The sequence below is a fragment of the Neolamprologus brichardi genome, chromosome 15 (assembly GCF_056152115.1).
Source record: "Neolamprologus brichardi isolate AB-2024 chromosome 15, ASM5615211v1, whole genome shotgun sequence".
NCBI lineage: Eukaryota > Metazoa > Chordata > Actinopteri > Cichliformes > Cichlidae > Neolamprologus > Neolamprologus brichardi.
Window position 1 is genome coordinate 22,752,052 of NC_142118.1, and position 17,792 is coordinate 22,769,843.

General features: G+C 40.4%; 1 protein-coding gene across 1 annotated transcript in view; it reads left to right on the forward strand.

The window, feature by feature from the left end:
- The window catches only part of col12a1b (collagen, type XII, alpha 1b), a 154,982-nt gene that overhangs the window by 46,329 nt on the left and 90,861 nt on the right, over positions 1–17,792 (forward strand). The window contains exons 21-29 of the mRNA XM_087852439.1: positions 1,420–1,565; positions 5,958–6,087; positions 9,400–9,545; positions 10,497–10,623; positions 11,694–11,830; positions 14,347–14,476; positions 14,858–14,997; positions 16,968–17,100; positions 17,214–17,234. Coding sequence (XP_087708565.1) covers positions 1,420–1,565; positions 5,958–6,087; positions 9,400–9,545; positions 10,497–10,623; positions 11,694–11,830; positions 14,347–14,476; positions 14,858–14,997; positions 16,968–17,100; positions 17,214–17,234 — 1,110 coding nt within the window. The remainder of the gene's footprint in view (positions 1–1,419; positions 1,566–5,957; positions 6,088–9,399; positions 9,546–10,496; positions 10,624–11,693; positions 11,831–14,346; positions 14,477–14,857; positions 14,998–16,967; positions 17,101–17,213; positions 17,235–17,792) is intronic.

The window sequence follows — 17,792 nt, forward strand, 5'->3', positions numbered from 1 at the left end:
GCTAACTAAAAGATAAAATATGTGAGTAATCAGGTCATCTTAATTATTTAATGTTATTGAGGTGCATCCATGGACCTAAACATAAACTAAGTATTGCTATGAGCAACAAACTCACCAAAACTGAAGTACAGACTTCTGGGACAGTCTGTTAGTGTAATTAACCGCACAGCAGATAATTCCATTAAAATGCTCCAAGACGTGCCAACAGCACAAAGCTGTTCTAGAGGTCCACTTCAGTGATTTGAATTAGCGTAGGTGAAGCCGAGCAGGGCTAGCAGCTACGAGTGCTTGTGTCTGCACCATCCTGTTAGCCATAATGGCCACATCCTTAACTTTAAGCCTTAACAAAATCCAAAGGGGTGACTTATCCAAACATTCGTTATCGACTTATCCCAAAGTTTTGTTGTACACGTACAATGACAATATAAGGCTTTTCTATTCTGTTCACCACCTGTACAGGTGTTACGAAAGGGAAAAACATCCACAGGCCAAAGCTGGGGTGTTTTTTGTATCGGTCTGTGAATCTCTTTATTTCTGCTGTAAAGTTGGACATTTTATCATGGCAGTCTATAGGGACTGACTTTCAGTCTAAATCTGCCTCAAGTGGACACTAGTGGAAATGCGGCTTGGTATGACAAGGCAAACACATACAGTATGCATTGGCAGAATTTAAAACAAATGAAGCAGAAAGTCCAAAGCAGTGTGATTTAAATATCACAATTTCATCATAAACTTCTTATTCCTGCTCATGAAAATGCCGCAGAACATGGCGATATGGTACGCTTTAGCTAAAGATTTAAAGCTCTGTACATTTTCACAAGTAAATAGCAGCTCACAGCTCTTTGTACAAACTATTCTTTAAAATTACTGTGGTGGTGGAAACATCACAGTTTAAAAAAACAAACAGTTTTAAACATGGACAATCAGACATTGTTTTTTATTTTCCCACAGGCTTTCAGCAGGTTTTACAGGAACCTGAGCCTGTTGACAAAAACTTTTAGTCTAAATCAAAGACATTCTCTTCATTGGTACAGCTTGAGAGATGAAACTAATGGCTGCTGACAAGTAGAGAGTAGAGATTACTTTGAGTGTTTTATTATCCACACATCAACATTATCCAGACTTGGCTGAAAGATAAAAGAAAAAATGATAGATTTGTAGATATATTTGACTCAGCTCTGCCTGACAGTCTCAATTATTTCAGACCTTCAAAGGACGTTGCGACACATCCAAGCATCTGATGGAAACTTTCGTAGTGGACGTACTTTATGTGTGTAAATCAATTTTAAGAGGAAACAATTTACAGCTGAGCCGGAGAAAACCAGTTTTTAAACGAACCAGCCGGCCCGGAGCTTTACTGTTAGAGGAGCGAGGGCAGATTTGTGGATCCCAATATCTGTGCCGTTTGTTTCTTTTCAGATGATGAGTCAGTGGCGGCGCCCACCAACCTGGTGACCTCGGAGGTGACACAGAGCTCTTTCCGCGCTACCTGGACTCCACCCGACGGTCCCGTGGACCAATTCCGTGTCACTTACGTGATGGCGGCCGGGGGACCCACTGAGGAGGTGAGATGAAGCTCGCCCTCCCTAAAACCAGGCAACAAGGTTTAACTCGTCAGATACCAGTCACAATAAAATTTAATTGACATAAGATTTAAAAAAAAAAAAAAAAAACTAAAGTAAGGAGATAGAGATGAGGAAACAGGAAATTAAAGTCAAAAGATACGCTCCAAGAAAATGATCTAAAGCAATCTCTAACATAACACACTGTTTAAAGGTATGATGAGGATAAATGAGGAGAAAGACAGTACCCTATTTTTTCCTCTTCGCATCCTCCACCTGGTTTCGGTATAAAGTCGGTTATGTCATTGTTGTCTGGTATCCATTCTATTGTTCCATCTCTAAATGGTCAAAAGACCTTCAGATAATTGGAGTATTTTACAGGACTTCATTAGAAGAATCCGCTCAGTCTGCTTCCTGTGATGGTAAACTTTATGTTTGCCAGCTGTTGGATCATTCTCTGAATATCAAACAGCAACTTGTTTTCTTATTAATTCCCTTTGGCTCCTATTAGCTAATTAGATAATTCTTTTGTTTGTTTATAGGAAACCAAAACCACAGCTTCCTGTAAATTTCAGATAATGACAGTTGCACAAAAACAGACTAATTAACGCTAAATTCCCTCCCGCCCTCCCTCACAGAGAAACAGACTCTCGGGTGAGTTTCCAAACACCCAGGTCTGGCTTTTATTCAAAACTGCACTTTAGGTGGCCCCCAGGATCTGAAATGTGGATCCTGGCTGGTTTACTGAACCTACGCTGAGTTTAGACGTGATCTGTTGTCAGTTGTGTCTTTAAAATCACGTTACTGGACCCTTTAGTGGCTCTGGTCAGGCAGAGCCTGCAATGATTTCACTCCATCTATTTGGTTTAATGTTATAGATTCACACTGAGCCAGGATGCCTCCCCTGCAGCCACTCTTCATTAACATGTTTACATTGGACTGCTGTTCAAAAATGTATACAGTGTTGGGTATTAGTGCAGACCTTATCTGCTGGGATTTACACCCACTTCAGCCCGTTACAAGGAGGGTCAGTACAGAGGCCATAGCGTGCTGCCAAGAGGTGGAACTCGTATATCACTGTGTATATTCAAAAGGAAAAATAGAAATGCGTTAAATTAATAGACAAAGAAGGGGCTGTGCGGTGAGTGAAGTGTGTTCTTGGCTTAATTTTAAAGTCTTAAAAATGTACGATCAACCCGTGCAGCTGCTGTTTTAGGCAAAGACACTAAAAATCGATGCAGCTCAGTGGGATTTGTCTCTGAAAACCTGATGCTAGGATTGATATCATTATAACAAAACTATGTAATTGTTATTTTTTTAAAGGTTTGGTTACAGAGTCTCATATTTAGAGTGTCATCATTTGCCAGAAAGAAGAAAAAAAGTACACAAAGTAAAGTTGACTCTAAAATTATTATTATTATAACTCAAATTTCCAATATTGTGAACATAAAGTCCTTGGATTATGATAAGCGAAGGACTGATATTGTGACAGCTCAGAAGGAAGCAGGACACAAGAAAAACAAACACGTACATTCATGAAAACCCAGTACAAATATTAAATGTCTAAACTTTTACTCTTGGGTCCTGTTCAATCTGATCTCTGTGTCAGGAAAAATAATACACGATTAAGAAGATTACCGCTGTGTTTGGAGTTGCTCGTATGGTTCCTGATGCTGTACGGTTAAAGCTATAAAGCTACAGATGTTTTAAAAACTCAAAGGAAAGACTCGTATAAACAGCTGGAAGCAAGAAAAAGGTTTTCAGCTGCTGACCAGGCTGGATTGATCTGATGATCTCATTAAGACTGAACGATTATATATATTTATATATATATATATATATATATTTATTTATTTATTTATTTATTAGTGGTGCAACGATACACAAAATTCACGGTTCGGTTCGATACCTTGGTGTCACGGTTTGATATTTTTTCGATACAAAAAATGTTCATGCTTTTTTAATTCGTCATTTATTAAAATTATAAATATATATTTAAACTCAAAAGTACAGTTTTTAAATTTAATGTTGCTGAAACAACAAAGTAAAAAAAAATAAAAATCTATCTGATTGAGAAATCACTCATCTTTGGAAAAGAGAGTTTATTACAGAGAAATGGCTCTTTCCAAAATAAAAGCTATACTATACGCTTCTTCAGGGCTATATTCTCAGCAGCATATTAAACATATCAGGTCCCCATAAGGAGAATCATGTGCTAACGGCTGTCTAAATGACTCGGGTAAAGTTTGTAGCATGCTTGCTTGTTGTTTTTGCCTGCTTCCACTTGTCTTTGCACTAGGATGATGTTGGCGTAAATGTGCAGTCATATTCATTGTGTTCCCACTAGTGCTGTCAGCATTACTATGAAATGATGTTAACGCCACAACACGGCAAATCTCCGTTAACGAGCTACTGCGGATCGCCCCGCGCGTGGGGCTGGACGGCGTCAACACGTTAACGAGCAAACTGCGCCAATGCACTAGTTCCCACCCATGTAATTGAGCATTGCGTGGCACATCCAACATACTGTTTTACTTTTGTCCATGACGCGCTTACCTTCAGGCTCATACTTCACATTGTTGTGAAATCAGTTTCACCCCGGTTCTTTTTATTCCTCGAGCATCCAGAGACGGCACCGGAACTCAGTAGTTATTTCACAAAACCTTTATTCATCTTTATTCATCTAAGCATGCACTTCTAGAAGGGAAGACGAGGCCGGTGTGTCCCTCTGCAAAATCTTCACCCCTTTGTTAGTTACAGCCAGCTTTATAGAGGCGACCCCATCATAAACCCCCCCTCCCCCCACGGTGTGCTGCAAACTCTGTGTCTGTGTCTATGTGAGTGCTCGTGTGTGACTGTGTATGCATACCTGTATGTATGTGTGTGCACGTGAGTGAGTGTGCGTGACAGTTAAAACACTGTGGGTGTAGGTGACTCCCTAGAGGTCATAAAACCCATCTCCCTTCCAGACCACAGTTATCCAGTTACAAATGTTGAGACCTTTCACAGTTCAACTGGGGGAGGGGTCTCCTACAATCTACTCCTAAGTTCATGACACAGTCAGGCCTTTATTACATTGAGGGCAGTGTCAGTGTCTCTACAATAATTCTACATTCTATGTTAACACATTTCTAAACTCTAAAATAAGCTAAACATTTCTACAACATGAAGACCAAAATAGTTCCAAAAGCCAAAATGAGGGTGGGGGAGGTTCAATTTGCCATGTTGCAACGAGCTTAGCTTCTGTCTTGCTAGCTTGCGCTGCACTCAGTGGATCTGCGCTCGACAGTACAGCCTAGGCGGAGTAGTCGAACGCAGATCCACTGAGCTCTCAACACAGACAGCATCGTCAGAAGAAAAGTTGATAAAATAAATTAAAAATTTTGTATTGTTTGATACATATGCGTACCAAACCGAAAGCACTGTATCGAACGGTTCAATATCGATACGAGTATCGTTGCACCCCTAATATATATATATATATATATATATATTATTAGTCGTTATCAGCTAGTTTTAACCCACAATAGCATGGTATGTAACGTGAGTGTTCATATCAGCTGAAACTCCCTTTATTTAATGTGCTACATTTTCCCAATGTGAACTTAGGTGGGCTGGACCAGCAAAACTATTGCAAAATAAACCTTTTTTTATTTTAATGTATTGAAGTATGTTCATCTGTTACAAAGCAGATGAACATACTGAGAGATCTTATAGGTATTATAGGCACATTACAGATCACAGTGGCTTTACCAGAGCAAGGGTTCACTGCTCTGCAAGCAAGTATAATCCTGGCTCCATATTGCAAACAAATATATCTTTATGGTCGCTTCCAGTAAATTAAATCTAAAGTTTGTGCTAAAAAATAAATAAATAAAGAGAATATATCAGCTTGTTTCCCATCCTATTTTGATAATCTTGAGTGTCTGATTCAATAAAGATTAAGGTAAGGTCACACCAGTAGAGTCAAGAAAAACTGTGGTCGAGATCCATTGGAAACAGGTTGAGCTTAATCAATCACAGACACAAATAACTTGATAAGAGGGAGATATTTTCCAGATTACCAAACTGAAGAGTCCACCAGTCTGAGAAGCTGCAGACTCTTTGTGTTTGTTTGTTATTTCTCGGCTGGGTTTGATTTTCCAGCAGAATAGTGCAGGAATGTGACGCCATTTCAAAGCCAAGTTGAACATCCCGCACGAAGACTTTCCCACCAGCACAATAGATTCAGGCTCAACAGACTACAATTATCCAACGGTGAAAAGACAGATAAAAGTTTTAATGACATCACGAAGAGAGGCTTCTTTGGTTTTTGATCCCAGACACTCTGTTTTTTGACTTTCTGAGGTGAAATTTACCAGCTACGGAATGATAACCAGTCCTTTATTATTTCAGGTGCTGGTCGACGGATCCGTGAACACCTTAGTGCTGCAGAAACTGTCGCATCTGACCGAGTACATTGTCAATGTTTACTCTGTGGTTGGCGAGGTGAACAGCGAGCCTCTGAAGGGCACTGAGACCACATGTGAGTATTTCCTCTTCACCTGTGTACCTTCTTGTTCTGTGCCGGACGTAGTGTGCACTGCTGTTATGTTTCACGGGTGTTGGAGTGGTTGGACAGTTGAAGAGGGGCAGAGACAGCGAAAAGCCTGTTCGCATGCACAAAAGTCCAATATTAGACTCCAGATAAAAGTCTCAACTGGCCCCTGGACCTTATGTTTGATTCCCCTGCTGTAAATCATTAATAATGATCTCATGATGGTCATCACTGGTGATGATCCCAGCCCTAAATCTAACTATGCTACACTATAAGGGCAAAAGTACTGAGAAACAAAGCTTATTCTTTGAATTCAGGTGCTTTCAGTCCCGTTGCCACAGGTGTATAAAATCAAGCACTGTCTGCTTTTACAAACCTTTCTGAGAGACTACAGGTTTGTAGCATAAACCTATTCGCTGGAACGTTAAGGACAATTTAATTACACAGCAAAGCAAGACACGAGTAGGCAAAGTTCTTCATGTTTCTCGTGCACGGGAGAGAACTGGACAAACGCCATTCCTTCGCTTGACCCCAGTCACTCTCGTCCGCTCCCCCGTAACACTGCTCTTTTATTGAGGTTACATGAATATACATAGGTTCATTAACATATGACATCTACATACAAACAAAGAGTACCTTGCCTGTGCGTTGTGTAAGTGTGTGTGTGTGTGTGGTCAGAGTGTGACCCCATAAAGACTTCCCTAACCCTGCTGGTCTGGAAGTCCAGCAGTTCATCTAAACAAAAGGCACTTAGACTAAAACAGATATAGACACGTTTATCCTACCATAAAACAATAAGAGAAGGTATGCCCTCTCCCATGCTCCCAGAATGTGGGTGTGAATGCCAGAACACTCTGGAATACGCACAAAGCCTTTGCAGACTATTAAGGATCACACATCCTATCACTACACAATCGATTATACACCTCTAAGCATATATGGTTAAATATTTCTAAGCATAAATGACAATAAACAATACAAATCTAACACATTTCCTCTGGCATTAACATCAGCACTAAAACAGTGTTGGGAGCTTCATAGCCTATCTTAAACCTCAGAGGCTTGAGCAGGATTGTGTCTCCGCTCTCCAAAATTCAAAAACGGCTCTGACCGAATGAGAGAAGAGCTGAGTTTTCATCCTTGTTGATTTTTTTTAAACCTCTTAGTTCAAAGACATGATTAAAGAGGAGGTTTGAAGGCCGATAGAATCATCGCATTGTGGTGCTTCACATTTGTGGGAAAGCGTTCTATTTCTTCCATATGGTTTCTGAGATAAACAGCTTGATTTCTCCGCTCATTATCCTGTTTCACACACATCCATGGAAGTCATCTGACCGCCTTCATATCTAGTCCAGCATCTGTGTTTATACTACATATATTTAGCATCTGATCTGAGGTGGAAATATGTTTAACACAGTCCCATGATGCAATCCTGAGAGCGGATGTTAGTCTGAAATAGGAAAAATGGGGCAACTGTTAAAATTAATCAGGTCTGCGGTCGTTGCATGTATCTTAGATAAACTGATAGAGTTTAACAACGTGTTTAGTGCACAGCTCTAAGTGATTTTATTTGTTCATTTGTCCTTTAAAGTTCCCTTTATTTGTGCTAAAATGTGTGATTGATTTTTACAACAAGCGGCTTCTCACTGTCATAAAACAATAACTGGCTCTTGTGTTGCTGTCGGTTTTACGGTGGCCAGCAGCTGTCAGATTACTGTGGCTTTGTTTACTGTAATTTTTAAACTAACACTCGATTAGGTCATAATGTCCTTCTTAAAACAGTGTCTATAAAGGTCTGGGGTCTGTGGGTTTGGGTGGGGGTGACATATATCATGATGTCACATAGTGCTAAAACAGTAAGGAGGTGGGATTTTTTTGCAAAGCCACACTCTTAAAAAGCCAAAATTCACACATTTGTGGGTGTTTAAAAGCTTACATCCAGTTTCAAAGCAAAAGTGTGAAATACTCATCCTCCTTTCTTCTCGCTTTCCAATACAAAAAAATTAGGTTGGGTTTTAATGCGATTACCATAGACTGTAAATAAAAGACGGATATAGCCAGCTTCTCCCATTGGTTTGAAGCCTGTTAGCATTTTTGTTTCTTGGTCCTAAAAGTAACCTTATTTTGATGAGAGGCTTGGGTGCTAAGTCTTCAGCTAAAGGTAGTTAATTTGGTTAGAAAGCTGCGTCCATAAACTGTGCGGGTGCACAGATCCCTGCTGGTCAGTGTTAAGTAGCCTGATAAAATATTCACTCGTCAAGACTAAAGCCCAAACTTCTTGAACAGTGTGTACCACAAAGCGAGCCATATTATCAGATAATTCCAAGAATAATGCTCCAAAAGGCTCAAACACATCAGAAGTCCAGTTCAGCAGAGGTGAGGCCAAACCATAGACCTGAATAATGAATATAGCTTCTCGGTCTGAAATGTGAAGCCAGTGCAGATCTTCCATGGGAAAATCCACCTTTATACTGTCTACGAGCCTAGCAGACAGTAATCAGCTAGAGCTGCCTGTAATGTATCAGGATACCTGTAATTTAAAGTGGCCGTGCTCCTAATCAAGTTTCCAGATGGATGAGTTCACCCGCTATACAGTTGTTATGCAGGGAAAATATCCATAGAGACTAAAGCCGAGGCTGTAAACATGTTCAGTTCTGCAGTAAAGTTGGACTTTTTAACATGGCTTTCAGAGCCTGAAGTGGCCATTAGAGGAACTGCAGTTTCTTGGACTTTATTAATTCTAACTATGCACTATTTAAGATCAGGATTTAGGAGCACACTGTTTTTTTTTATTATTATTTTTAAAATAATGTATTTATTAATCTTTTATCAAATAAAAGAACATTCAAAATTTTAAACTATTTTGACATCTGTGTGTCCAAGAAGCCAGATTTCTTCAGCAAATACCTTTCTGTGTTAACCTGGTTTTATCTTCTATATCTCTGTGTTTCTAGGAAGTGTGTTGGTTAGATTTTTTTATGTGACATCCAACAAAAAGTAACAAATAAGTCCTGAAAAATATCTTGAAAAAACAGAAGCCATCAAAAGCCTGAAGCTTTAAGATCACTTTGGGACATTTTGGGTCTGTTGGGGTCATTATCCTGTTATTGTACCAAAACCACCTCTGTATATTATAACTAAAAGGTCAAGGAGCGTTAATCCAGAAAATCTGAAAAAGGGAATTAATTTCTGTGGCTGAACCAACAAACACAGAGATTTGTCCACTCTGTTACTGTTTAGCAAAGCCAAAGAAGACTGTGGTTGTGCCGTGTGTTAAACTGACTGTTTCTGTCCCCTCAGTGCCGCTGTACACAGTGAAGAACATGAACGTGTATGATGAGACCTCAGTCTCCATGAGGGTCAGCTGGGACGGAGTAGTCGGCGCCACCGGCTACATGCTGCTGTACAAATCCATCAATGCCTCCGAGCCTCAGCTGGAGAGTGAGGTACACGAACACCAAGGTTACAGTACTTTATCCCTGACAATGGTTTGGGTCTGCAAACTGTATTTATGATCCCAGTCCCAACAATGTGAGAAAGTAAACTTAATAATGTTCCCACAATGTCACAAATTCACCACAACACAGGGACGCTCGCACGTAGATCAGCACAAATCTGACACATCTCTTTATTTGCGTGTTGAGGTTTTCCACATTTATTTGATATTAGCCGGCTTCTGCTTGCATCACCTTACTACTTCCAGATGTGGATACAATGAGGAAGTAGACCTCTGCAGCCCGGCTCAGGCCAGGCCTACGAAGAGCAGAGCCCTCAGACACGCTGGTAATGGGAAGGATTAGCTCATGGCCTGAGGTCATCAAGATGATATAAACAGAACAGATGGGACTGAATGCCTCTTTGGTGTTAACCTACATTTGCGATTATACAGCTGAGGAAAATTTAAAGGATGATTAAATGTACAGTGAGGTGGTCTTTACTGGAAATCAGGCGGCAACTGTGAAGTAGAGGGGAGCATTAACTTACTTTGCAGCACATGTTATTTGACATACAATTTCGTGAAGACCCTTTTATATCAAATTTCTCAAAATTTTCTTGCTTTTTTGTGTTTAATGTGTGATTTAAAAGAAGAAGATACATATTGAAAGGTTTAATGAATAATCAGTGAGGTTATCGGCTTATGTTCAAAGACCCCAATGGTGACCCCGAAGTGTATGAGACAAAACCCCTCTGTTATATCCATGTATTCTACTTCTTACCTGGGCCATTGTTAAAGTTACTATCATTAGGACTATTAGCTACTTATTGATTGTTTTTATTTATGCTAAAAAAATATTTTGACAACTCTTTTGTCTGTGCACACCAAGTTCAGCCGTTCTTCCAGTTTCAATGTATGCGAGTTCCGACGGTCACTTTCCTTCACCTCTGTCCCTGTGCAGCTACGTGTTGGAGATGTAACCAGTACCCAGCTGGAGCAGCTGATACCAAACACAGCGTACAACATCAGAATTTACGCTGTGTACGGAGAAGCCACCAGCGAGCCTCTGGAGGGCACGGGAGTCACCTGTACGTAACGTTAAACTGATTTTTAACTGTTTAAAATGTGATCTCTGAGGACATTTAATAGGGGCAGAGCTCCTGTAATGTCGGTGGATTAAAACTCCATCAGCAAGCCAAACACTGGACAGGTGAAGATAGATGAAGTGTAGCTATCAGCCTGGGTGTCAAGTAGTCACGATGGAAGAAAAATGCTATTAGAAACTCATTAAAAACTGTCCAGCAGCAGTATTTTAGCTGAAGGAAGAATCAGGTCTTTAGAAGCTGCTTCAGTTCTTTTCAGTGATCCAAAAGCATAAAACAGTCAGCCTCAGTCCGACCGTGAGCCGTCTGTCTGTGAGTCAGTGCTAACCGCTGAACCAATGTGCTGCTGATTAGTTCATCATCCAATTTACCTTCATATCCATCATCATCTTGATTTTCTGGAGCCGCAAATGTCCATATTTAGCTTTCTAGATTTCTTAGAAACTATATCTATAAACTTTACAGGAGCAACAAAGAAATAGAAGTAGATATCTACTAGTTAGTGCAAAGCACCACACAAATAAAACAAGAAAGGTTAGTAAACTACAGTGGTTTAGTAGCCAACTCATATCGTACACTGGTCATGTTCTTATTTACCTCAAAGAGCTCAACTATGTTAAAGCGGTCCTCTGTCTCAGAAAGAATTCAAATATTTAAAATCCCTCCCCACCACTTTTCTAAAGTGTTTACTTGAAATCAGAACTTCCATCCTGGATCATTTTTTTCTCAGAAATGGTTTTTAGGAAAGGTAAGAGGTTTTGGAGTTTTATTTCATGTCAGCTGTTGTTTTATAAGAGCTGGATCTCGTTTCCGAAATTTTGGATTGAGAACTTATCGATAGAAAACAGATGCACTACAAACCAAAGCAGGACCGCTTTCTTTAAAAAAAGAAAAAAGAAAAAAGAAGCTGCTGTCTGTTTTTCAGCTCTTCAGTTTTGGCCTCACAGCGTCAGCGGCAGTGTCTTTGAATGTCTTCACAACAATGCTGAGAGTAGGAGATGTTGTTGAGCTTCACTCAGGGTGGTTAACGTTTCCTTTGCCCTGTCTTCCTGCAGTGCCCAGGCCGGCTGCCGGACAACTGAGAATCAGCGACGTTACTCACAGCACCATGAGGCTCAACTGGGATGCTGCTCCTGGACCCGTCCGCAAATACATCATCACCTACAAACCTGAGGAAGGAGAAGTGAAAGAGGTACAGCTGTGGCTTTATGATAGTGTGCTAGCTCCGCTGCAGGGTTACATGACTAATACATGAAAAACCTCAGAGGGAGTGCTAATGCAGCAGTTGTTTAATTATGGGTGGAGTTATGATCAATATATTTCATGGTCGTGGTTTATTACACTTTCTGGGTTTGAAAGTGCAAAATAATTGATTAGTTACAGTCATTTCTAAGCACATACATTATATATTCAGGTTTCAGCTCTGTAATGTCAGGATTTGCTGCTTTTCACTGCTTCAACTTATTATAAACTGAATGGGCTTAGATTTTGGACAAAACTATTAATTCAGTGTATTGATTTGAATATTAATTTGTAGATTAATCAGTGATAAAATAAGAACCAGCATGCCTCCCATTCATGTCAGTCCCATAGAAAACACCAGTATGTGGCCTCCTAAGTCGTCACCTTATTCAGTGCTGATTGTTTTTTCATTGAAGGAAATAATGAGTTTTTCGTTTGAAAGAAGAAGCAAAAATCAGCTTAAGGAGGTTGAGGGGAAGTAGGCTTTAACCCCATGTCCCTGTTTTAGTTGTGTTAAGGCATGAAAACTACCTGGTTAAGCTCAGGAAAAGATCAGGATTTAATTTAAAATAAATTACAAATGTAACCAGAATGTTGATTCCAACAATAGAGTTCATGCACTTTTTTGCACCGCAAAGTTCTTCTACACAATCTCCAAGTCACTGATCAGAATGGACGATAAAGGGACGGTGAGAGGGCACCTAGTGGCTATAACTGATGTCTGTCTGTTTCCCGAGTGCATTAAATTGGACGTCTTTATTTTAATTCAATATGATTCCATTTTATTCATATAGTCATACTTCACAATAAAAGTGCTCTCAAAGGCCTTCTATATTATAAGGTGAAGACCTTACAACATTAAGAAAATAAGCACTTGCAAACAGTGGGGAGGAAAAACTCCCTTTTTAACAGGAAGAAGATTCCCAGTAGAATCAGCATCAGCACACAAACTTAAAGAGGAGAGGAGGAGAAATGCTCAGTGCATCATGGGAAGTCCCCCGGCAGCCTGAGCCTATAGCAACATGAAGAAGGTACAGTTCAAGGTCACCTGAGCCAGCCCTAACTAGAAGTTTAAAGTCTAATTGTAATAGTATAGAGGCCGTCTGTCTCTACAACTACAAATAAGCCTGCAGTCTGAAAGCGAAGTGGTCTGCAGGGATAAAATGATACTAAGAGGTCTTTAACACACGACGGAGTCTGATCGATCAGGACGTTATGTGTGAGGAGAAGCGTGACGTCCAACTTTTCTAAATCAGGCTCAGTAAGTGCAGCTGTGATCTTTTTCCATTGGCACGTATCAGCTGTCACTCCCTCATCGAATAAAAAGTTGCGTCTGTTTGAAAGTGCTTGTATTGTTTGTAAGGTCATTGAGGGTTGGCGTTGAACAATAAAGCCTCACAGAGAGCCTCGTATGGGTGAAGTTTTACTCAGCAGAGATATCTTCGTTCTGGGAAAGTGATGAGTTACGGCCGACCTTGCAGCTCCTCTTTGTTGGCCTGGTGCTTATGAGAAACGCAGTCTGCTGGCAGAAGCACGCTGGCTGCTGCAGCCAGCCCAGCCTGACTCCATCATCCCAGCTCCACTCTGTCCTCATAACTTCTCATTTGGATGTCAGCAGACGACAAACAGTCTGGGATGACTCGGCAGCTGACGGTGCCGTCCGTGGATACCTGACATTTCCAGAAGGTTCTGATAGATGACGCGAAACAGCTCGATTTCTCTTAAGGATTAGTGCTGAAGGCTTCTTGTCTCTATAGAGGAAGCCCACACATCTGGATGTATGCCTGAGTTAACTTAACTCTCTGCTGAAATGAAAAATCTGACTGTGGAGACTGTCTCTGCGCTTTAATATGTCAAAGCTTTTCGCTGATTTATTTGATGACCTACCATTCTCTGACCCTACAAGTGCACGTCTTTTACGTTCTTTGCTTTCATCTCAGTTGGTGAATCTGACTCATAAACTCAAAGCCTACTTTCAAAAACATCTCAACTACATCACACAATAAATCTGACGGCGCTGCTGTTAACTCAAGGCCACATATAATCAAATAAAAGTCTTATTTAGTAATTTTTTTTTATCTATCTGGGGAGGATTATGACATTTAAAGTTCACCAAACAGTGACCCAAGCCATGAGGTCCATTTAGTAGATGTGAAATATAACAAATCTCCCTCCCTAGAGAGATCAAAAATGTTTTTGTCTCAGGCTGTAGATGTGTATATAATATTGGACATTTTACCACTAGAGTCTATGGAGAGTTCCTCCTGCAGGGTGTAGGAACTGGTGATCAAAGCATTGACTTTCCAGTTTGTAGACAGCTCTCTCTATCTTTTGAGCTACAAATGCCCCCACGTTTTATTTACTGCAAAATCTGTGGGTATTTCAGGACTGTGGATCTAAATGTAGCTGTCCAACCTTTTTTTTTTTTAAAAAGGGTCACTAATAATTAAATTTTGCCTTTGGCAGATCGAAGTTAATGGCGACATTACCACCCTGGTGCTGTCCAGCCTCATTTCCCAGACAGAATATGATCTAGCTGTCACCCCGATCTATGACGACGGTCCCGCGACCCCGATGCTCGGCAGCGCCATCACAGGTATGAATCTACATTTTATATTTTTTGGTCATCCTGCACTCATTAAAGAAGGAGAAACAACTGCTTTAATTCTGGTTATAGCAAAAGCAGGAACAATCCTAACAGAGCATCCTCCACCTCTACAAGAAACCAGACTCGGTTAAGTTTTGGTTGAACAAATGAAGTGAAACAAAATCAGGGTTTGATTTAGGAAAGTGGCAATCACATGAAGGTTGGTCTACACTAAAAAGTCTTTAGATGATGTGCAGGGTTATATTTATAATTTAATATTAAGTATTTTTATATCTTTAACTTTATGTAATAATATAAAAAAGGGATTCTTCACATGCTGTTGCATCATCACTAAGACATCCTCTGTCTCATTTCGGTCCACGTTTACAGATGTTGTTCCTGCGCCCAAGAACCTGCGGTTCTCTGAGGTGACCCAGTCCTCGTTCAGAGTCACGTGGGAACACGGAGGCCCCGACGTGTCCCTTTACCGTGTTGGCTGGGTTAAAAGGGGGGAGACAAACTTCCAGCAGGTAAGTGGGCGATGATGCGACCAGCCTGGCCATGTCTAAAAATGTCTGTGTTCAAATGAGTTGGGACAAAGACTGCAGCAGAAGAAGTTCTTTCCATCTCTGAATACAGAGTTTCAATTGGCAGCGACATCAGATTTTCAAGCTTTTTCCAGAACAAACTGCATGTGTGTATGTGCTTGTTAAAAGATGACATGTAAACCACCCAATAACACTGTTTATTCAGATCTAAGGGTCTAGTGCATTGGTTGAGGCTTCATCCTTTCAACACACTGAAGTGCTTTATTACTTCTTTTGTTTTCATAGGCGTGAGTCCAGAATGCTATTCAGTTGTCATTCTGCGCTTTTGCAGCTTTTTGTCGGCATTGTTCATGTGTAGCACACCTTTAAGCTACACTTTCAAAACCTCAGTATGTAAACTATGATGGCCATGATGACCCCGACACGCACAGTTTAACTGTGGACTTAACTAAGATAGCAGACTAGGATAATTACTTTTCATAGTGAGTAACATAATAATAACTAACCTTGTCTTGTGGTTGGGATCATCTCAGATCTTCTTGGCTGAAGTTTTGCACATTTTCATGGTGTAGCTCCAGCCATGTGTTTGTCTCTGCAGATACTTTACCTCACAGACCAATTCATCTCTTTTTCAAGAGAGATAAGTGAACCTATGCATTAGGTGAACACATTTTTAAAGATATCTCATGATAATTCAGCTCATTTAAATACATTTTTAATTTCTATAACATGAATTCACAACAACAGTCACCTCAAGGTTTTCTACATTGTACCTTCTACAAGGTAAAGGCCCTAAAATGTTAGCGAGAGAATAGCAGCAGCCAGAAGATGCCCAGTGAGCAGTAACTGGTGATGGTGGGGGACTGCCTTTTAACAGGATGAAACTTCCAACAAAGCGAGGCTCGGGGAGGAACAGCCAGCTGCCACAGTTAATTTAGGGTGAAAGGAAAAAGAAGATGGAAAATAGACAAAAACAAACAAACCGTGTGCTGTGAGAAGGTGAAGGATCTTGAAACGTTACGCCAGCTGGCTGAGGCCAAAGACACCTGGCATGTTAACTTCTATAATATCAGAATTAGTTTTTTTTTTCATGTTACATTTGTATTTGTTATCAGCAGCTGGGTAAATAAACCCGCTTTAGTACTTTGTCTCAAAATATGCAAATGAGCTTTGCTTGGACAGCGCGGTCTGTCTGCAGCAGCGGTAAACATCTGCTTTCAGTTGTCTCATCCATGTCCAACCAATCAATGAGCTTTGTGAGTGTTTTTGCCTGTAGCTTAGCAGAGTTTTCTTTCTCTGATTAAAACCGAAGCGTGAGCTTGAAGCAGCATTCGAGCACACCTGCAGTCGCTGAGTTCGCTGCTCTGATTTTCTCAACTAGAATAAAACCACCAACGTGTGGATCTCTGCCCAGCGAGCGTTGGTTACGTTACAATCATGAAACTGAAGATGTCATTGTTTGAATCCAAAATTACCCTGTCATTCCGAAGGGAAAAAAATCTCATGAACAATCCATTATGGTTTCACAGACTCCTCAAAACTGCCAAGATTAAGTGAAAACATCCAGTTCGACTACAGCAATAATAATGCTCCCTTTGTTTTCCACTGCTTAAGCTTCGGCCCTCCAAAGTTGTTTTTGGGCCCAACATGCACATCAGCACAAAAATCTGTGAATGAGATGAAGTCAGTGCCTTAAAGTTCCAACTTTAAGCTATGAATTATGAAACTTTGTAAAATGGCAACATAAAACAGAAAGCTGTGGCAGACAAAGGCAGACTTTTTCTCCATGTGACAGATTTAACCTTTGACCTAAAGAGCTGTCGTTTTCACTGTGCGCTCAGTCTTGTAGGTTTTTGCTTTGAAAGGCTAACATCATAGCGCCAAGAACATCTTCTGGTTAGCAATAAACACACACAGATACATATGTATGTGCTGTTTTTACCCGTTACTAGGATATCCTGAATAGCGACCAAACCTCCCACGTTCTGGAGAATTTGGACCCTGACACCGACTACTCTGTCACCGTCACGGCCATCTACCCAGATGAGTCAGAGAGCGAAGATCTGATGGGAAATGAACGCACATGTAAGTAAACCCCCGCTTCTTATCAGCGTCCAACAAATCATCCCAATGTTTTACTTTCACAGATGTGTATGACTTTAAAATAACACTGTTGTCCTCTCAACGTCTCTTTCTAGTGTTAAAGTCAATACCAGCCGGTATGTCGTATGAGAAGGACAGCTTCCTTTTCATTGTATTGTTCATGATTTGTGTGTGGAATGGTAACGTGGTCATACAGGACGATGTTAATGAGAACACACTTTCTTTTTTTTCTTTCAGTCATCCTTCACTGCATGTCTATGCATTTTAGTGCTTTACTGTGCGTTCACACCACAACTCTCCAACTTCAAACCTGAGCAAAGAGTTCAGCAAAAAAGACACGTCACAGCTGCGTGGTTGACATAAATTATCACGAATGTACTGCAGGCTCAGCTCTGACTGATTCAAAACCATATCAACCAGAAAAAAAGTCATTTCTGTTGGCTAAACATTTGCATTTGTGCACTTAGAGTGTAGTTTTACTTTTTACCCTAGCAGAATAACTCACACAAGACTTGAATATCAGGTAAAATCATGCCAACTTGCAGAGATCTGTTGTTTACTAATCAAATACACAGTTCTAGGATTTTAAAGAAAAGTCTGTAATGGATTTTGGTGGTCTTGTATTTCACTCTGTGTTTCTATTGCTGTAGTAAGTAATAGACCAATTTGTATTG